This window comes from Harmonia axyridis, chromosome 4 (assembly GCF_914767665.1).
Source record: "Harmonia axyridis chromosome 4, icHarAxyr1.1, whole genome shotgun sequence".
NCBI classification, from domain to species: domain Eukaryota; kingdom Metazoa; phylum Arthropoda; class Insecta; order Coleoptera; family Coccinellidae; genus Harmonia; species Harmonia axyridis.
Window position 1 is genome coordinate 27,171,915 of NC_059504.1, and position 23,648 is coordinate 27,195,562.

General features: G+C 33.3%; 1 protein-coding gene across 2 annotated transcripts in view; it reads left to right on the top strand.

The window, feature by feature from the left end:
• LOC123677690 (long-chain fatty acid transport protein 4-like) overlaps positions 1-23,648 on the top strand; it is a 61,048-nt gene that overhangs the window by 8,820 nt on the left and 28,580 nt on the right. The window contains exons 1-2 of one of the 2 annotated variants that reach the window (XM_045614368.1): positions 12,125-12,267; positions 22,148-22,449. In XM_045614368.1, coding sequence (XP_045470324.1) covers positions 22,283-22,449 — 167 coding nt within the window. In that variant the 5' untranslated portion in view covers positions 12,125-12,267; positions 22,148-22,282. Of the gene's footprint in view, positions 1-12,124; positions 12,268-22,147; positions 22,450-23,648 lie in introns of those variants that run through there. The other variant, XM_045614367.1, reaches the window with a different exon arrangement.

The following is a 23,648-nucleotide window of genomic DNA, read 5'->3' on the forward strand; positions in this document are numbered from 1 at the left end:
AGTTTCTTTCTTTTTCCTGACCTTCCTTACCTACAATGAATTCATAATAATAATACTTTACGTGCCTGCTTTAGCAGAAAAGTTAAATCGAATAAAACAAAATGTATGTCTATGTGTTTATTTACTTTATCGCTGTAGGTATATCAACTAGTTTTTGATTTCTTCGACGCCGATAAATATATTATATCTGAATTTCACATCCATATGACACTGCTTATGATCGAAGAATGATTTAATTTTCCAAATGTTGAATGTGTAAACATTGGCTTCCAAATAATTTGAAATAGAAGGTGGTGTTGTTTTTCATCTTTGAGTAATACATATTATCCCTCTTTCAATGAGGGGAATAGAAAATTCTGTTTATATTGGTTGGTCTGCCATGTGTTTTTTATTATACAGGCCGCTTAGTGGAGGCGGTTTGGAAATTCTTATTGCAGGGAATGTTGACAAACGTAGCGGAGAGTAACAATGTTTTTTTTAAGGATCAAGGATTAAATATGAAAAGGCGGCCAGTAAACTAGGCCGACTTGACCATATTCACCGTCGCCATATTGTTGTGCGACAATACCAACTACCCAGTGTTCCCAACGGAGAAATATTGAGTTTACTAGAAAAATACCGCTTATATCAAAAATACTATCAGCCATAGAGATTATTCTTCCACTAACTATTTCCAAAAATAGAGCGAAACCTTCATTTATACTCTCGGCCACAGTTAATTTGTATATTTCACTAATGTTTTTTTTCCAAAAGGTGAAATTTTTGCGAAATATTGTCCCAAACAAGCCAATCTGGAGTAGCAGCCAGAAAAGGTACTCCGGAATTCACACATAAACCACAATTATGAACTTTATATTGTGGAATTTTCCTAGTAAACTCAATATTTCTCCGTTGGGAACACTGGGTAGTTGGTATTGTCGCACAACAATATGGCGACGGTGAATATGGTCAATTGCCGCTCCTATTTCAGGAGTTTCAGGCGCCCCAATACGTTCTATTAGTGTGACGTCACACACCGCCATTTTGGTTCTCCTGTCAGTGTTTGGAATCCAAACAAATAAATTGCCATTCAATTTAGTACGGTGTTGTTGAAGGAATTGGCTTATTTTCATAAATAAGAGTATTTGAGGAACGATTTCAGTATTAATTGATAGACAGAAGGAACGAGGTTAATACCAGTGAGTTTGAATCCTGTATCATTCCCCAGATTTTGTAAAAAGCCGTGATTATTAGTTGAACTTCAAGTTCGAACTTACTGGCATTAATCTCGTTCCTTCTGTCTATCAATTAAGAGTAAAAACTTCCTTAAATAATCTTATTTACCAAAATAAGTCAATTTCTTCAACGACAACGTACTAATTTGAATGATAATTTGTTTGTTTTTGGAGTCCGAACACTGACTAAAATGGCGGTGTGTGATGTCATCACTAATAGAGCGTATTTAGAGGCGCCCGAAACGGTCGCTTCTCTGTTCCGCCCCTAACGCCGGCCCTGGCGTTATCACTCACTTAGATATCCATTCAAAAGTTCTCTTGTGAGTGTGATTATGTTAAAATTATAGATGAGTATGTAAAAACTATAACGAATTATAAGACTATAGTAACAACCCTTTTCCTATAATTATTTCATTTAGAGAATATAAGGCATGCAAAAGAGCGAACATATTTTAATTTTTTCAAAGGTTTCGATTGTTTCTAGTTCTATATAACCAGATAATTGCATAAAACAATTTTTTTTCGAATAACTTGAACTTGAATAACTTGATATTCAATTAACCTTGATTTTGAGAAAAATTATATTATTAACTACCTACTATCATTTGCATTAAGTCTTTTTGTCAGGTTTAGTATATATTTATGAATTTCTCTCTCGTGAATTGTGGGAATTGGGGAGCTCATATTTAATGATCTGAACTTTCTCCTAGATGCTATTCTCAACTTCATTCCAGATGATTGCTATTAATTAACCTTGGCCTGTCTCTTCCGGGTTATTCAAGTTGTTGTCATTGATTTTTTCCTGATCTATTATTGAATTTCAACAAAAAACTGTCAGGTGCTTGTAACGTAGGAACGTAGGATATCACATGAACAAAAGTATGTAATTTTCGAATTTTGAGCCGAGAGTGGTCTCAAACGAAGTTCGATTGACTGATGAATAATTTGACCGTCAGAAATCTTGTATGGGATGTGCTCGAGATGGGGAATTTTCATAGAAGGTTCTGAGTTAAAAAATATTTATTGATTTAATGGATCCATTTTCTTTCCTAATTCATCACCAGACACACTCATGGAGTTTTTCGTTAAGAAAATTAATGGATAAAATACGTCTAATGGTTTTGGGGTTATATCCATAGGAAATTTTGTTTCCTCAATAATTGGAAAACTCAAATAAAGAAAAATTGGCTTTCGGTGAATTTGCTCGAATTGTTATAGCTTAGCTGCATCTAATGAAGAACTTAACTAAGGTCAGTGACTTTCTGTCCTATACATAAATCCTATTATTCAGTTGAAAATTCGATATTTCTTTCCTTATAAATTAAGTAAATTGAATTAAAAATCTACATGGGTAATTGATGGAATGCAAATTTTAAGAATAAATCGAGCATATTATCAATATCTGAACATTCAATATCGAGAAGGGCTGAGAACTGAATTATAATATAACTGCAAGAGGTGCGATGCACCGGAGTTCAGGGGAGCCTCAGGGTCCCATTTCGAAAAAAAATGGTCGATTCTTCGGCACCCCCAAGCCACATAATTCTTAATTGTAGCATTGTACTCGATCTAGTGATTTTTATATTTCAACTTAATGAAAACTTTGGCCATTGTTTGTAATATTATTCGTGATTCTGTATGTTTTGATCTAAAATATCTTTCTGTTTTATTAAGAACAAACGATGCTGCTATATTTACCACTAATTTCTCAGAAGTGAGGATTACGAAATTGTAACCATGGAACAAATGAACTTAGTAAAGAAAAACGGAAATAAGAACTAAACAACGTGGTAATCACCCAAAAACCATCATATTATGGTTATTTAAGGTTTGATTCAGTGAAATGAAATTTTCTGAGTGTAGTATAATCGCAACCACATTCCACAAACAATAGCAATGTCAAAGCTTTTATCAAATTTTAAATGTATCTCAGTTTGTTTTCATATTTTTTGAATGACAAAAATTCCAGATTCCAGATTTAGATATAAAGAGATTGATATTTTATGAGGCATCAAAACAATACGGTTGTTATTTCTGTGTTTCTTGGAATAATCTATCCTAATAAACACAATTAAAGTTCAGAAGTAATTAAGCTAATGTAATTCCCAAATCAATTGTCAGAAGCGAATTAACAACTTCTGCTTTCAATAACAGATAGAAGGTAGAGATTACAGTAGTTATAATGATGATTAATTTCCAATCCTTCTCAACATCAATAACATTACCTAACATAAAAATATAATTGAATACGTTTAGGTATGTATCTGGTAATGTGTTACCACAAGGCAAAGATATAAAAAATAAACAATTATTCGTGAATTATAAAAACCATAAATCGCACACAGTTCTATCAACAAGAAAATAATATTTCATTCATAATTCATGTCATTATTACCAACCTGAAGGAATCTGATGATTTCAATATAAGCCGAAGAATTAAATCAGACACAGTGGAACTTCTTTCTCTTTTGCAGTTAGGCTATAAGCCTTTTACTGCTCAATCTCAATAATATTCACTTCTGGTGAGCTATTTTGATCTGCTATATCAGGTGGCACTATGCCACTCAAAAGGTTTGTGTAATCATTAAACAATCTCTGCGCCAGTCGAAGTTTGGCTTCAACACACTTCCTAGGGAAGGACCATCTTCGGTCTTTTATGCTTTCTAGGGGCTTTTTAATCATAGTCGCAAGCCTTCCTTATAAGAGAGTTTGCGTGATTTTTCATTTTACTGCAGGTCTTCACGATCATGTCTTTTAACTGGCCGTCTAGAAATGGTATTTGCAGGTCTACATATATCCGTACGTTGCTGACAAACCTTGGTGCATTTACGGCTCGTCCTAGGCTCGTATTCTGGGTATCCTCAATCCGGACAAGTCTAAATGGCCGAATAATGGAATTATAGAGAAGAAACTTGTTGAAAAGAGACATTTTGCTGGTTTTGCAAAGTAGCGGTTGCAACGCTGGCGCTGGTGTCTTTTTCTTTGTCACAGCTGATGTGACGTGTTGTTTCAAGTAAGCTTCTTGTCAAGTATCACTCCCAGATACTAGACCTCGTTTTTCCAATCTATCCTCCAGCGAACATTAAAACGTGTCCTTGGGGATCTTTCTTCTTTCCTCTGAAAAGAACGGCTTTGCTTTTCTCAGGGTCTCAATTCTCCATCGAGCAAACCAAGATTGAAGTCTGTAGACGTTTTGGGACACCACGAACTGGCAAGAATAGCAGTATCGTCAGCGTACAGTGCCATGGAGGTTTTCTCCGTTTTCGGCATGTCGGATACATATTTGTCTTGTAAACCAATAAGGTAGACAGCAGAGATCCTTGTCGAACTCCGGCTGAAAGAGACATTTCTGGATATAGAACTCCGTCAACTCTGGCTTTAAACTTGCGACGATGCAGGTAAGAGGTAGAACCTAGCCTCCGTTACTTGTTTGCGGTTATATCCATCCGTGATTTGTTCCACTACTCGGAGCACTTGTGGAGTATTGGCATTGATAACCGAACTGTTCCAACTGTATGATCTTCTTTTCTTCCGTTATCGCCTACAATTTTTTCAACATGACCGCTTCCGTAATATTGCCTATGAACGAGAGAAGACAGATCGGATGGTAGTTCTGCGAGAATTTAGCATCTTTGCCAACCTTGTGGATTGAAACCACGCGGTCCAGATTGTTTCAGCTCATTAAAAAAAGTATGAAATTAAAGACGTGTGTACAGGACAACGTCTGTCGGGTCCGCTAGTTAGTGTATATATTCATTGTCTAGAGTCTAGACCATTAATTGTACTCTCTTTTCAAAAGTTTTCTAAACCGTGGATATTCCCAACTTATTGGAAAATCAGCTTTGTAACTTCCTACATAAATCTGATGATAGGGATCAAGTAGAGAATGATAGAGGTATTGCGATCATTGGATCGCAATGATTGCATTGATACCGAAATCACTAGACAGTCTTGTCATTAGTTGCCTTTTTTGGCAGCACAGTCCAGTTTTGGCAGATGAGCAGCACGAACGGGAACGTCTAAAATCGACAAACTCATTTTAGTTTGAGCGCGCGTTAAAGATGGACACTAGTAAAGAGAAAATACGCTATAATTTATAGTTTTTGTTCGAGAAAGGCGAAAATGCAAGCCAGGCGACTGCAGATGTAAATAGTGTTTATGGTCCTGATACTGTAACAAATAATACAGGGCAACAATGCTAATGAAACTGACAGTGACTATGAGGGGACGTCATCAGTTCCCCAATACTTCAATCAAAATGAATTAAATGAACTCACTAGGGATCTCAATTTATCGAAAAAAGCTTCTGAAGTACTGGCTTCTAGGCTGAACGAAAAAAGTTATTGGAACAAGGAACCTTTTACCGTACAAGAGAAAAAGATCTGCTACTATTCTTTTCTCAAGAAGACAATCTAGTATTTTGTCATGAAATTAGTGGACTCATGAAAGAAATGGAACTTTCTTAATATATTCGAGATGATTGGCGCCTATTTATCGACAGTTCAAAGCGAAGTTTAAAATGTGTCCTTCAATATAATGGGAATAAATATGGTTCAATACCACTAGCTAAACGAAACTGCAAGAAGAATATAATACCAGAAGATAAGTATCACGATCACGAACATCAATGGATGATTTGTGTAGACTTAAAAATTATGAACTTTCTTCTAGGGCTGCAAAGTGGGAAATATCCGTGTTTATTGTGCCTCTGGGATAGTAGGGACAAAACACAAATATTGACCTCAGAGAGAAAACATGGAAGTTGGGGAAAATAATGTCATTAACGACGCTTGGTTGAAAGAGAAAAAATTATACATCCTCCGTTAAGTTGGGCTTAATGAAGTAATTTGTAAACGCTCTTGATAAGAATGGGTCATGTTATGAATTTATAGGGATAAAAATGCATCAGTTGAGCACAGAAAAACTCAAAACAGGGATATTTGACGGCCCACAAATAAGACAATTAATTAAGGATCCTGGTTTCATAAATTCAATGTATAAAGTTGAACGAGAAGCTGTGACATCATTTGTTGAAGTTTTAGAAAACATTTTTATAGGCAAACATAAGGCTCAAAACTATGTTGAAAGGGTTTAATAGTTTCAAATCCTTAGTGTGCAATATGTCTATTAAAATACACTATTTACACAGCCACTTGGCCGTTTTCCACAAAATTTAGGAGACATGAGTGAGAAATAAGGTGAAAAATTTCACCAAGATATTAAAGTTATGGGGGACCGCTACCAAGGAAGATGGGACATGCTCATGATGGCAGATTAGTGCTGAGGTATAATAGGGGACTATTTAAAAAACATTCAAGAATGTCGTGGAAAAGAAGCTTTTGAAGTGTTGAGTCACTATTTGATTTCTTCAATGTTTTTGTTTGTTTGTAAGTACGACATTATATTGGATTTTGTATAACTAAAACAAAAATTTCGTATCTACTTTTGTTTACTAACCTTTCGGATTTGAGTTAAAATAATGTAACTAATATTTCTTTAAAATTGTATATCTTAAAAAAATTTAACACCTAGGTAAAAATGATCCGAGGTTCAGCTCAATAAACCTCGACACTAAAACAGCTGTTCCCCTGTGAATCACGCGCAATTTTTGTTTCGTCGATTTCGTTCCGATAATTTTGATGTTGAAGATGCACAACCCACTGGAAGCCCAATTGTCGAAAATGTCGATAAAATCATAGACATTGTTCGATTGCCCAAGAGCTGAAGATTTCACAAAAAACCGTTCGGAATCATTTGCATAAGGCTCGTCTCAAGAAGAAGCTCGATGTATTAGTACTACACGAGTTAACGACAATTCTGGCTCCAGACTTCTACTTGAACAAAAAAATAAAAAGGAACTTGGTATTTTTGTAGAGTGTGATACACTGTTGAATTCATTTTTTTCTTTATCAACCATGAGGAGAACCGATATGGCGTCTATACGAAAAAAAAATAACTAACGCGTCTCTGAAACAATGGAAAACAGAACAAATCTGATGACCATCAGATATAGATAATGGCTAAAAACCAAATTTTGTGAAATTATCTCCAGAAACAAATGGATACAGAAAAAGAGAAAATCTCGATTTTTAGTTATATATCTCGGCAACCATTGGATATATTTTGGATTTGTCCGATATAGGATATTGGAGAAGTCCGATCCTGTGCAATATTTTTCTCGGAATTTTTTTTGCAACCTTTAATATTATATACCCATAAATCTGATAGAAAATGATATCTCGTGACTAGAGTCACGTTGGCATCTTTGATATTATTGAACTCTTCTTCTGAATAGGAAAGGATAAGAAACTGGTTAGTCTAAGTGCGGTTCTTTTATAGGTAGTTCTTTCTGAACCGATTTCATCATTCCTTTTTGAAACAGTTGTTTAATTCGAATATATAACGTGTCTACACTGTGTCCGTAAAGTATGGAACAAATTCATTTTTAGCTAAACAGACCATTTTAGGGAATAATCCTGAAACACGTCGAATTTTTATTTTAATTTACTGTATTTTAAAAGAATAATCTGATATATAGGGTGAATTACTTTCGAGTAATGACGTTACCGTCATTTTTTTTAATGGAACACCCCCATTTTTCTCAATTTTCTGTTTACTCTAGCTGAGCTGATTCCATAAATGTATCACATGTTGATTCCAATTGGTACAGGGTGGACAAAAATACAATAGTTTTGTGTGTACTCATAAAGTAACGCGTAACATTCTTTATTAGTTAAATTAACAATATTATCAAAAATACTTATTGTCTAGCGGCAATAAACAAATAATGACATCTCACAAAAAACTAGACGACTTGGTTTTTTTTGGAATTGATAACAAATAATTTCTTTCATATTCCTCCTGCAAGACCACAAGTACCAAACATGTTTGGAAACAGCTCATTATTATTATACACCTCTTCACTCGACGTAGTTCGCAAATCGAATATTGTCTATGCTCTTATGAATATTTTACCCATTCAAGGCATATTTACCATAGACTAACTAGTTTGTCTATGATATTTACTAAATAAATTATTTGTCAAACTCTTTCAAACTAGTTTGACACACGTACAGTTTGAATTTTCAACCTGTAACCATTTTCCAGTTTGACTTGAATTATTTTTCAGAAAGATTGACTTGAGTTTGACTCAATTTCAAATCAACCTCAAGTCAATCTCAAACATTCAAGTCAAACTTGTGCAACTCTAAAAATTACTGACTTGGCGAAGATTAAATTATGTAAAACAACAATTTCAAGTATCATGTAAAATTTTATATTGATCGCTCCACCAGAATCAGGGATAACTCAAGAAGAATATCGAAAAAAATAATGAATATTTCCGATTCGACCGATTTGAGATAATGAGTGTACATATGAAATAACAATTTCAAGCTGCGTGCAAAATTTCATGTTGGGTGCATCTTCAGAATCATATAAAATTCAATCAGAATATTGTAAAAGGGAATAATATTTTAGTGACAACAGGCCCCACCGATTTCAAATTCAGCTTGTAGATGAAAATGAAAATTTCAATATTTTTTTAATGACAGACTAAACTACCTTAAAATTCAATTTGTATATGTAAAATGATCACTTGTAGCTCTATTTTTATTCCGTGAGAAATAATATAAATTCTGAAACAATCGTTACAATTCATAAAATAATTAGGTTGACGATCTCTTTTCGTGCCATGCATATTAAAAAATGCGAGCCTTCATTGCATATGCGATCCGCTATGTTCTTTCCAAAACTTTTTTTTGCCGTTATTTGATTCTTTTTAACCCAGATCGAGGATGTGGGGCATGTCTTGGATGTTGATAATTGGATAAAGATTTTAATTGAAATAAAAATTCAGTCGATCAGCTGTCAACGCTAATTAATTTTCATTTCAAGATATAGAGCTCACAAAATACAATTACCACAAATTATTAATTCATACAAAGTGTTAAAATTTTTCTTTTTTAAATTAAATTATAAAAAAACACTGAAAGGTTCATTGAGAACTTTTCAGTCGATTTCTATGAAATTTTGTAGGGATGCCTAAAGTATTTAGAGGTTAATAAGACTTCCACAAGATTTGAAATGATGAAGGCCAATGGCGTTCAGGGGGCACCTTAACATATGTTTTCAACCGAAAAATGTAGGCCGTTGACTTTGAATCCATATATGATCTGCTGTCTGAAATCTTATTATTTCGAAGAAAGAGATCGTGCGTCTTTGAAAATTTTTTCCTGAAGTCTTATACATAGTTTTCGAGATGATTTCAGTGAGAATCGAATTTGAGACATCCGGTACCTATAACAAGAACATGTCTTCTCTGTAAAAAGAATTACATAGATGAATTTGTATGCATATTTTTATCTTATTGTCCTAAAACCTTCCGCTGATGTTGATAAATTTCAATAAATTCAGAGAAACATTTTTACGTCCATTCAAGGTGAGAAAATGTCAACGATCTAAGTGATTCCTCGGAGAAAGCGGAAATTCATAAACCTGATCTTGAATATTTCGACCTGAGCCGAATAATTTATTTCATTTTTACGTAACCATCCTTCAACAAATAATAATGTTTCGAGTTCAATGAGTTGATATCAGTGTTTGAAAGTTTCAATAATATGTTGATTTCTTAGATATTTCTTGGGTTGACTATATTCAAATTATTGTTATTGTTGCGTTGTTGAAACGTGTATCGTTCCATCTTTAGTAATGTCGTAGTTTTTATTTGACAAATGTCAAAAGATAAAAGCTTCAAAAGAGACAGTTGCCCAGATAGGGCTGAACTTTTCAAAATGAAACCCCTAATTGGAAAACCTTGTTTTATATCCAAATTATATGATTATATATTATATTATATTACTCCAAATCATGAAATCATGATTTTTGAATTTGTCTACTAGGAATGGAATCAATATTTTTATTGAAATTCGCAAATGTTGTCTTTTTGCGTTACCTTACTCAACATTAATTCTGACCTTCTAGTTTGTTTTTGCATCTTGGCATTTTTTTCACCCTCCCTGTAAATAATAAATTCGAATCAAACCAGTTCATTCTCCGAAAGATAATTTGTAATTAATTGGGTTATTTCATCAGAATTTTTTTTTATTTCATTTTGATTATATGGGAATTTTTTATTATTATTTATTATTGAGAAGGCAAATTTCATATAGGCATAACTTCGGAACGATCAAACGTATTGTGTTCATTAACGAACATAACTGAGATATTCGGACCCTGTAAATCGAAGTTGAAATGTACAGGATGAATACGAAGTTTTCATCAGTTTGTCGGAACCTAGATAAAATTCAATCAACAGACACCCAGGAAAATTATAGCCGGCTCTTCTCCTGCCTAGAACAAAAGAAAGAAGAAGAAGAACCAAAAATCACTCAGCATTATCAGATTTTTAAATAATGCTTCAATAATTTCATATCACCTCTCAACAATATAATATTAAAATATAAATATAAATTCGAAAGAGAATAATAAAATCAATAAAATTTAAATAGAATTATATTCAAATGAATAAACACCCACCAAATAATTCTGAGAAACCTAAGAAAATTGAAATCAGATAGCAACGATTTCACGAATAACAGAAAACGCATTCTGCATCCATTGTGTGGAAATAATAGAAATTAAGGTCACATTGGTGAACAATTGTGTTGGAGACAACTCAGCCATGACTTTTTATCATCTACTGACATCGATTTCTTCGTTAACTTTCATTTTGTGGATAAGAATAATGCGACTTTATGAATTCAATTAGAAGTCAGTTGCATGAAACCAAAAAGCGGAACTTATTACATTATTTGTATAATATATAGGTTTGAAGCAAATGAGAGAAATTCTCTAATTAACGATATTTACTAAATAATTTATATCCTGAACTGCATGCTCCTACAAAAACGCAAAACAAAGATGTCTCCAATATTTTTGCGCTTCATCATATCGGTTTATAAAATTTAAATTCACAATTAAACTAGCTTGAACACTGCATAATATGATTCACACTATTCAAATCAATTATTTTTGAGCGCTGTCTTTATATTTCATATTTTAAGCCAAGAATGTTCTCAAACGATAATGTTTGAGTCCCTTAAGACGAATTGTCCTCAAATTCGATTTTGTTTAGGAATTGTTTTTATTCAGGAGAATCATTCCTTCAGAACCCTTCATCAAAATAAACTAACCGACAACAATTATAAGTTTTAAACCTCATGCATATTTCACTCTAGTTCGAAAAAGTTTATTATCTTCACAATAATTTTCATATCTTTCAATTATTTTGATATTATTATTTTAACGTTACTACTCTATACTACTTATTGTAGCATCTTGAAATAGAAAAATAAATTTCCTCGAAAAATCTGAAAGTTAATCAAAGGTAAATAATCAGTTCAAATCTGCCAATTTGAAGAGATCGATGCTTTTAGCATCGATCATATAGGAAAACTGTTCAAAATAGGATTATCAAAAACAGAAATTTTTAATGCTGATAGGTGCCTACTTGTTTAGTATGCAAATGGCTTTGGAATATGAATAATGAAATATTAGTAAAATTCATCTGAGGAAATTAAACTTTCTTTCAATTGTATTAATGTATTTTCTTCCTTGACGCTAAATATTCAATATTCGAAATGATGAGGAATTGTCAGTCATCAATTTTAGACTGTCAATAATTTTCTGTTGTTTTCTCATTTGAATGAGATAAACGCCCTTTCAAAATGAAACTCCTTTCAAAGCTAATGAAATAATCATTCGAAATATTTTTCAATATTGAATAATTCAGAACGAAAGGAAAATGTTTCTAAATCTTATCACTAGTAGTGGTTGTCACGGAAGGGAAATCATCTGTATTTCAATCAAAATGATTAGGTAAATATGTCAGATACGATTGACATGATTCACAAGTCCTATTGAAAAATTGTTATGTGTTTAGGTCCCTAATTCAAAATTCAAGTTCAAATGAGTGAAGTGCAAAAAAGAAGTAACAGGAAAACTACGAATTTGTCCATTTCAGTGGTGAAAAAGAAAAGATTGAAGAGATAATGTGAGTTGAAATTTTTTGAAAATTCATATGAATATATATTTTTAAATTTTATGTTGTGGTTTATAACGAACTATAAAATACAACTCATAACACATAAATTTTGACAAGTGGTAGTATAGTACTAAACAAAATATTCTTCACATATTGAAAATATATATTTTATTGAATAACATATTTTCAATTATAAAAGTTTTGTGGATCAAAATAATATTCTTACGAATTAATAGTTTAACTAATTTTCAAACAGAATATCTTGAATTTGCCAAAGAATTTTCAACCAAACCATGTTTAAGACATGAAATCAATTTTTTTTCATAAGTGATTTCCAAGGTCACTTCCTTCATATACTTTTCTATATTCACCGATATGAAGTAATAATCACGTACAAAAAAAACATGCAATACACTTCCATTTCCAAAGTAATTTGTCTTAATGTCTACCTGACTACGATATAATGTGTCATTAAAACCAACTTGAGATGAAATTCCACATTGCTAATAGCTGTTATGATTTCAGAAGGTTATCGAATTCGAACTTCGAAGTGAATAAAACATCGAGTTTGACGATGATCTAGGTACTCTTTAGATCAAAGATAAACATTATCTATTGATAGAAACTATTGAAACAAGTCAAAATAAGATATCTAGAAGTACTGGTGTGTCCAGAAATTATATATTATTTAAGAATTTTCAAGCGATATGAACTCGAAATTGGCTTAACTGCCATTCACTGAAATCCACTGAAATAACTTCTAAGGTATAGCTTAAATGAAAAAAATGTTTTTTAAATTGAGATTTCTTAGTCTTTAGGGGGACATAGAATTCAGACATTTAATGTGACCTTGGAGTTTGTTTTCAAGATTGTTCAAGGTCAAGATGATTTTTTACAGGGAATATACATTTTTCTTTGCAGAATCTCATTCTTCGTAAAAAACTAGCAATATTTTATGTTTTTCGTTTTTGCCATAAAGTAAATAGTTGTGGTTATCGTTATATGATGTTTTTTTATGCTAAAAATTTATAAGAGATAAATAATGGTTTAACGTCTGTATATTAATAACATATTGAATTAATTTCACGACATTCAGACAATTTTTCAATTCTGGAAAAAGTACCTCCCACAGCGGGACTCGAACCCGCAACCTCCGAATGCGTCGGACTAGTAATTCGGAGGTTGCGGGTTCGAGTCCCGCTCGGGGAGTACTTTTTCCAGAATTGAAAATTGTCTGAATGCCGTGAAATTAATTTAATATAGAATTTATAATGAAAATCATGTATTCACAAACTACTGAGCATATTTGAAGAAGTGAGTATTCACGGAGGGAAATAATAAATCAAAAATAATTCTTTTAATTGAATGATGCGAACAAAAATGAACTCAATAGAATATTTGACCTATCAAATATTCAAGTTTTCCTTGATTAGTAATGCACGAATATGAATCTGTTCAAATTTTCAGAAGATTGATAAAAATTTCAATTAAGCAGAAAATATTGTAAGGAGAAATGAATGAATGGAAAAAATAATAGAGAATATTCACTATTATGTTTACCAATACAGGGTGGCCATTTGAAAACGAAACAGAAGAGATTACAGACGAAATAAAGTTTTTCGATAGAAATGCTCGGACAGGTCGATTTCTGTTTCGAGGGGGACAACTTAAGATGTAGGTTACGGACGCATAGCGCCTCAACCCTTGCTGCTACAACCCCCACCCCCAATTTTTGAATAGGGAAGATGGGGTGAGTGATACCTCAATTTAAAGGTATTTTTATACTGATTTCAGCACAGTAATTGTTTTTTCATTTTATGCATTAGTTCTCGAAATATTCATGCGTTAGTTAGTTAGGAAGGAAGCCACAGTCATGGTTGTTTTGAAGCTCAAAATGTCGATTTTTCACAAAACACTACAAGTGCCATGAAAACACCACTTAATTTCAAATACTTAGTTAAGAATATTTCGAGAACTAATGCATAAAATGAAAAAACAATTACTGTGCTGAAATCAGTATAAAAATACCTTTCAAATGAGGTATCACTCACCCCATCTTCCCTATTCAAAAATTGGGGGTGGGGGTTGTAGCAGCAAGGGTTGAAGCGCTATGCGTCCGTAACCTACATCTTAAGTTGTCCCCCTCGAAACAGAAATCGACCTGTCCGAGCATTTCTATCGAAAAACTTTATTTCGTCTGTAATCTCGTCTGTTTCGTTTTCAAATGGCCACCCTGTATAACCAATGCTTGCTGGTAACAATTTCAGAATTCGGCGTGCGAACACAGTTTCAACTCAAGAATCAGAAAACAAGCTACTTTTTATTTTTGAATATCTGCATTCGATATCCCTGATGACTGAGAAACTTTCATTCGGAACTTTTTTGATCCAGGTTCTTCCCAAGGAGTTATTTCAGTGGACCCTTTAATATCGATCACCCTGAATGAAGAACGTATCATATCCTATAGAAACTCAAATAAATTGTGTTTTGAATAGTCCTCTCCATACTCTTATAAGCATCCTATAGAAATGACACCAAAATTCGATTTGGGCGCCATAGGAAACGAAGTGGAACTGCAAAGTCACCACCCACATTTAAAACTTTTTCTAGTGTGGGCATATCAGTATATTTTTCTAGAAAGCTTACATGTAGCATAGCACTTATGAATATAAAACGTTTTTGATTGAAAAACCACATAAGAAAATACATTAAATATTTCGATATGAAACGTTCTTATATCTCAGCTCTTATCGGAAATTGCAAAAAAAGATAACATTTTTTTAATTGCTTTCTAAGTAAAGCAAGTATGAAAAGATGAAGAAAAACTCCCAAAAATTGAATGAAGAACGTTACGTATTCATCACCAGAACAAACATTTCAATTGTGCAGAAAAAACACCTTAAGTATTTAACATTATTAAAAAATGCTTTAGGAAATGTAGAAATTGTTTTTGTCGCTGTGTTCGCTGGGTTGAGCATTATTTATCTTTTAGTTTAGTTCGATGACTCCAGTTGTTATAGAAGAAAAATTCAGTGGTAGTCAAGGGTATCACTTCCTGAAGGCACTGCACTGGTGCACGGCTGATTTGGAAATAATTGTACTTATATCTGCTAGTTCAGTGAATCGTTTAAATGGGGATAATTTACTACTGAAATAATGATGCCATAAATATCGATGGAAAGTTATTATTACTATCAAAACATGGAATATTTCTGTATTTTCACAGTATTATACATCCGTTACAATTGCTTTTTACTCTATATATTCTTACTGTTACATTGGAGACTAATGAATGTGGAAAATTAAGGATATCGAAATTTCCAGAGAAAAATGCTTTAGGTATTTCATCAAAACGTCTCTAAAGAAGGCTAATGCTTTTCATCAATTCCATCTATTGAATAATTATATGCCAAAATCTCTTGTACAGGGTTTTTCAATAAGATGTTTCATTTTGGAAAGCCCTCTATCTGGGCAGCTGTCATATTTTGGAATTTGACAAGTGGAAACTAAGCCATTACTAAAAATTTTACGATATACGTTTCAACAACGCACTGAAATAATTAAAATTCATAAGAAAAATGGTGAAAATTTTACATTCACAGTTTGAAAAAAAAGAGCCCTTTTGGGTAATCGCGAAGTACCTACCTCTCAAGAACAACCAAGAAAACCTATACTTATTGGCTGTGGTGGCTATTTGGCAGATATACCTTCCGTTTTACAATGAAATAAATGAGATTTGGTTTATGCAATATACATATCAAAAGAAAACCTCTTGTTGGAAATTCGTTTATGAATACTACTGAGAGACATAAATATAACGTTGCTTGAATGTATTCAAGCCGAAGCTTGAATACATTTAAGCAACTTTTATCATAAAGTTTTGAACGAATTCAAAACTTTATGATAAAAGTCAAGCTCAGTGAAATGTCATTGAATTATCGAAATGTAGTGCTTGGTTATCGTCTCGCCTTGCTCTCTCGTGATGTTTCGCCAATTACGTCTCGCGAATCGGTGTATAATCGAATATCGTCTATTCTCATATGATATTACAACTATTGCCCTCAAAAAATTTCAACCAATCATATTAACGCATATGGTACAAATCACTTAACAACGAACCAATATTTTTTAATATCAATGCAGCGTGAAAATATCCAGGTATTTGTACGTGTGCTTTAGGTGGATAATAGTGGAATGGAGTTTGTTTTGTGAATTAGGGACTAGGCCATGGGCGCCCGCAGGGGGGGGCAGCCCCCCCCCCCCTGAGATTTAGATTTCCCCATTTTTCAGCACAACACCCTCTATATTACTTTCTCAATCCAAAGGACATGGAAAGAAGGAAAGTAATGGATTCTCAACAATTTTCTGGTTTTCAATGACAATCATGGACGCCTTATCGTTTTTCAATAATTTTCATTTTGCCCCCCCTGAGAAAAATTTCTGCGGGCGCCCATGGACTAGGCCCTACCTACTCCTGCGGGATCAAGTCGCGTGTTTGATTCTGGTTAATTTGGCGTTGCGTATCATTATTATTTTATGTGCTGAATCGATCACATTCATGTGATTCCATATTGACGGTAATCATTGAAGAGTGCGCCGGCATCAAAGGGTTTGTTGCGTAATTTAGAGAAGATTTTTCTCGAAAGCTGCCAATCATTTCATTCTCGATTGTTCTACATACGACGAGATAGTATCTACTCTAAAATTTGACTTTATTTTATTTTGAAACATCTACGCGACCCGGGAACATATTTGCACACTCAAGTTATGGTCAAACGTTGTCCATACCTGTTTTAAACCATCGAAAACATTCGGGATGATTGTCAAAGAGATTTTTTATATCACAGTAAGTATTTGGACAATGAATTGAACGAATTTTTTTCGGGAAATAGTCCATCATATACCCCTCGTGCTTGCCAACTGATCGAATATTCGGCAAGCACTCGGGATATAACTACTGAATATTCATGACCGTTAGATTTTTGTGATATTTTTATCCATATATATCTACTTTGAACGCGAAAAACTTAGCAGTTTCTAACCTTTTGCAATAAAATTTATATCAGCAATATGCAACAGACTCAAAATGGAATGCAATCACCATAAAACCGGTAATAAAAGCATTAACAAAAGATTAGGTAAAAGATTATTTTATGCAGTCAAATTCCTTCATGAGACAGTGACATTAATATGAAAGCAATGTGTAAAAGTTACAGAGTATTGATGTTTGTTTAGTAGGTATAACCTGTGACGAAAAGACAGTCTTTCGGTGGAAAATTCGAAGGTACTGCCTCCCATCACAACCAGTTATTTCCTTGTGTGAAGTAAGTAATAGTAATTTTATGAACGATTTGAGTGTTAAACGATTCATTTCGAATAGTTCGCTGTTTAGGGAGGTTTTTAGTGATTCAATTTCGATATAGAAGCAGAAGTATTTTATAGGAAAGTGAGTGAAATGTAGAAAATAGGATAATATTGGAAAAAGGATACCTACCCAATATTTACATGATTAACAACAAGAACAAGAACAAACGCTATTTATTGACCAAAGGTCAATTGGCATTACATGATTAATCATTTCAAGCAGTGTGCAAAATTTTGAAATCAAAAATATAGAAAATTCAGACAGAATATTGAAAAACTTCTAAGTAGATCAACAATTCTAAGCTTTATATGAACTGTGTTGACCTTGTCATCTGAATGGTGAATCAAAAATTCAAGCAGAATATCGAAATAAATTACTCAGAATTTTCTCATTCTCATCATCTGATTTTCTTAATAATTTTCTCCGTTTCAGTATCGTAATGAGTTCATTACAGTACTAAAAACAGTGCTGTGATGGACTCATTACATTTTTCGTTTTTTGGTTGTCAACACAGACTACCCTATTAAATTTCAACTCACGTCAATTGTCAATATAATATATCTAATTTGGATAGAGTGAATTGATTTTCAACATTATTATCAATTTATCTTAATTCTGGTAGTGTTAAACCGATTTCGTCAGGCATAATTCACGATTTTTTTTGCATAATTACAAGTTATTTCAAATTTTGAAACATAAGATTCAAATTCAAATTCCGTAATCTGTCAATTTTCCTAACAGTCACACCAACTGCCAATATATTATACAAAAGTTACTAGGATGTATAATCTGAATTTTTCGTTGAATTTCGACAGTATTTCACAAAACTCGACTGAAATAGAGAAAAGATTGTCTAATACTCGTTGCAGAAGGCAATTCCAACACTCATTGCATTCGTGTTGGAATATGATCCAATTCTGCAACTTGTTTTAGAATATACCTACCATTAGATCCGTGTATAAAATTCTTCTTCTTCTTCCAATGCATATCCACTAATGTATTTTTGCGATAACATTTTCCATTGCTTCTCTATTTCTTGCGGTATGGGTATGTATTGAGGATTGTATATCGTGTAATCCTGTCCACTGTCTGATGTTTTACCCTCAATCAGTAGGTGCAAAAATTGATACTTGTTGTTTCGTATAACGTGCCCTAGGTACGCTGTTTTTCTCTTCTTAATTAATCCAAATAATTCACGTTATTTGCCGACACGTTTCAGAATTTTTTCGTTCGTTAATCTAGCCGTGCAAGGCACCTTGAGGATTTTGCGATGCATCCACATCTCGAAAGCCACCAACTTGTACATTGTATGGAATTAGTGATGCCAAAATTCGAACTTTGAAAAATTCAAGAATATTGGAAAAGAATTAAAATTTTTCGTTGTCAAATTTTGTGTTTATCGCGTTATTACAACCATAGGATGAAAAAAAAACTTAAGCAAAATTTTTAACTAATAATATTTCACAACAGATCAGACTTAGTTGAGATTCTGCAAGTAAATATAAAATAACACTTCTTAACTTATTATAAGATTTCTTATCGACTGCGTCATCTGAATTATACAAAAAAAAATTAGGAGAATACTGACGTCAAATCAAGAACTTTTGAACGCTCGCCATTGTCTCATAGTGATGAGGAAGGGGCTTTCCTATTGATCAGCAGTATAGTAAGGTGTTATTGGACTAATTGTGTCCATAAATCAATTATAATGAAATGATTAAGCGAGACATATTAATAACTCAGCTTTTCACGGCTACATTCAAATAATAATAATATTTTCATTTCAAATTACCTACTTGGGTGATAGAGGATACTACCATAGGAATGTCATTGAAAATGTTCATATTTCACTTCATCTTGTTTAGTCATTAACCATTTCGCTAAGTTATTTCGTTTTGATTTGGAGCGTTATTTTAAAAAATAATTATTGATATCTGTAATGAGTATGAATAAATATAAATAAAAATGAGGTGAATGAATTTGTAGGGATACTGCAAATATTGTGTTAAAATGTTTTATTACTTTCTCTATGAACGCAAAATATTCCAAAATATATAAAAATATCTTATATCGGGTGTCCCAAGGTGAGTGGCCTATTAGATTATTATGGAAACTATTGATGGTAAAGATTTCAAATTTTGTGGATAGATATTTGGCCAGTTAAGGTACATTTTTAAAATAATTTCACATTTCCAGTGTTGCCGGATGTACGACAATTTGGCAACAACTTTGTTATTTTAAATGGGACATCCGGTATTTCTATTTTTTTATGATACTCCATAAAATATTAAATCTATTCACTCTTACTTTTCCATCCCTATCTTCAACGGTTTTTGAGTTATTAATTATTTTTCGAAATTTTAGATCAAATTGGCGTATTACGAAAATGACTCTAGTTCGCTCAATATTTGAGATTTAAGTCAGAAATTTTGCAAGTCGTTAGATATTGATCTGATCTGTGTCACTGCTTTTGAATTATGGTTGTCAATAATACAGGACGGACCAAAAAAAATCATCATTTACCAAGTTACAAAATAGTAAAAAAGTCTGTGTAAGTGAATAGAAAAATTGTAGAATGTGTTGTACTGATTCCAAAAATTGAAAAATATACTAGGTGTCTAATTTGAAAAAATAAACTTTTTCACAATTTTGTAACTTGGCAAATGATGATTTTTTTTGGTCCGTCCTGTATTATTGACAACCATAATTCAAAAGCAGTGACCCAGATCAGATCAATATCTAACGACTTGCAAAATTTCTGACTTAAATCTCAAATATTGAGCGAACTAGAGTCATTTTCGTAATACGCCAATTTGATCTAAAATTTCGAAAAATAATTAATAACTCAAAAACCGTTGAAGATAGGGATGGAAAAGTAAGAGTGAATAGATTTAATATTTTATGGAGTATCATAAAAAAATAGAAATACCGGATGTCCCATTTAAAATAACAAAGTTGTTGCCAAATTGTCGTACATCCGGCAACACTGGAAATGTGAAATTATTTTAAAAATGTACCTTAACTGGCCAAATATCTATCCACAAAATTTGAAATCTTTACCATCAATAGTTTCCATAATAATCTAATAGGCCACTCACCTTGGGACACCCGATATATAAACACCAATATAAAAAATTCAAATTACTACCTGAATCTGAAAAAAAAATTGGAAATAAATCATTTCAAATCATAGTGGCCAAACTTTGAATTCTTGATTCAATATATTATTTTGTTAGAGCTTGAAGTATTATTGATGATAACCGAAGATAACATTCCAAAAAAACTGTCTTGAAATTGTTAGTTTCGAAATGCGTAGAATCCTAACAAAATCGAATGAAAATTTCGTGTGCCCGCTGTTCGCCCACCAGAGCTCTTGTCGGAACTAAATGTGCCATTTGAATAAAATTTGGTGACAACATCCATTGTTGTTATATATAGGTAGTACCGCATTGATCATTCTAGTTCAAAGGCCGCCAACCTGAAATTTTCTCGCAAATGAGCTGTTTTAGGCCTGTCAACGTAGTTTTTGGCTCATAACTTTCAAAAGGTTGGTGTTGAACAAGAAATTAATTGAAGCTTTGCAAAGTAGATAAAATTTTCTACAATTTGTACTCAACTGCAGCTCTTTAAACGTTCCAATAGGTTTTGGGAAATTAGACTTAAATAACAATTTGGGGGATTACATTGGGCAACCGAGCATTTTCGAACTCATTTCAAGTTCATCATCATACATGTCTGATGATGAACTTGAAATACATACGTACATACTTTCGAAAATGCGAATTTTTGGTAGCAAAGTCTGGAAACTTGTTTTAATCTTTCACGGCAACACCTTCCCGTAAATTTCCAGGACAGCCAGGAACTCAATTGCTCTACTGACTCCAGTATGAAATTTTGGGTGAAGTTGAAGATATCGGCGAAATGCACCGCTTTTGAGTTAGTACAGTGACTTTATATTATATACTTTATATATATAGTATATAAAGTCACTATAGTTAGACGCATCATACAGCGTCATCTATTGACCATACATTGAAAAAACTCCAAGCCAAGAGAAGGCCCAGAAAAACGGTTTCGGCGTTGTATGGGACTTTGCTATTAGTATTTATTGATTGAAAGTTTCTTCATTCATTTTCTCTAGGTCGCTACTCGCTTTGCAGGTCAATAGAGTAATGTAAATTCTTCGAACAAGCGCGCAACCTTTTTCTGATTTTTCCCATTATTGCGCTTTTCAATTCAATCTAGAAAATTGATTCAATTCTCCTCAGAGTAATGAAAGTATTTGATTATTATCAGAAAAACAGTTTCAATATTCGCAAAGCCATCTAGGAGTCGATGGCCATACTAAAATATTTATGGAAAGATCACTTTACTAACCTTCTATCATCCGTGAGAACCACATACGATATTCTAGACAACGATGGCGCCACCGGCATCGATCGTTAACTGCGCTCCAATGGACGATCGGCGAGTTCTGTCGCCTTGCCAGAGAACGACCTAACCTAAAAATCGCCTTATTTTCAGACTGATAAGTCGCCAGACATCGAAAGCGGGAAAGTGGTGGATTTGGACAGCCAGCCAGGTAAGGAGTCTGCCGCCGCCACGTTAAGAAGCATCAGAAACCGACCAGTACGCGTGTTGCTGCGGCGTGTGGCGGTCATGGCTGTTATTGTAGCGATCCTAGTGTGCCTGGGGGCTGTTGTTTGGTACTTTATGGGATGGATGTCGCTGGTGCAGCTGATATTAGTGGCCCTTATCGCCTATTTAGCTTCGGGAAAGTACCGGTGGTTCTATGTGGCTGCTAGAACGGCGCCCAGGGACCTTAGGTAAGTTGAAAAGCGTTTCTGAACGTCTCAGGTGCTGGCTAATATTGGTGTTTAGTTGGGTCAAGGTTGTCGACCCTTTCACGTGTGTGGAAACATTTGATGTTACCTACTTCGGAGCCGTATTGCTGAGTTAGCTCTGGCTTTCCGGATAATTCTTGTTTAATTTCCATAGGCGTTTCGGATTCAGGAGGGTTTCTCTATTGAGGCACGCCCTTATAGGTATTAGGGTTCAATTTGCCTTATCTGGTTTATTAATTCTCCCATAAACTTATAGAATCCATAGAAATAAGGATGTGTATAGACTATTTACCTATACAAAGGCAGAACAAAATTCCTGCTTTGCCTAATTTACATTATTCGGGTTTTTCCAAATTTTTTAACTGCGGGTTCTTGAATTTTCTTTGAGGGAGCCTCCGTTTTTCCTCTCAGGCATCCTTTCAATTTCATATGAAATCATATATTGAATTTAAAATCACCAATTTATTCAATTTGACGTTTTGTCGATTTCATCAGAAATCGCTCTGAATTATTTGAAAGTATTAAACTCTATAGTAAAAAGACGATGCACTTCTTGAAGTCGAATTTTAGTTGCTATTTGTATTTTCAAAACTAATTGAGAGCGCCTATTCGATTTCAATAAAATTGGTGCTTCGCAATTTTCCAATTTACTACACAGAGTGGTATTTCCACTGAGAAAATATTTTTGTGTCAAAAATATGTCCGGTATGCCGGTCCTGGTGATGGCCCTGTCTATACACACTTCATTTCATTTTGAAATAGAAAATCCATCAGTAGGTAGTATGCATCTATCTGGGGATCAATTTCGAAAAATTCTTCACTAGAAAAGTAGATTTAAGTAGTACGAGTACATAATGTGAAATAAAAGTCTTAAAGAAATTACGATCAGAGTCTTGATTTTTCTGGAATAATAAAAATGAACCATTATGTAGTGTTTTCGTTCGAGCTCATGGAATTAATTATACGAAATGCCTAAGATGTACATTTTAATTTAGTAGGTCTAGATGCAATTCGACATATGAGATATGAGTTTTAAATTGGATGGATTCATATAATTTGAATAATAGAACTAGTCATTATTTTTGTTCTGTTTATATCTATAAATAATACATACTGAAGTTGTTTTATTTAACTTTGTTTAATTTGAATAATTATTCTAAAAATGAAATGAGTTAATATTC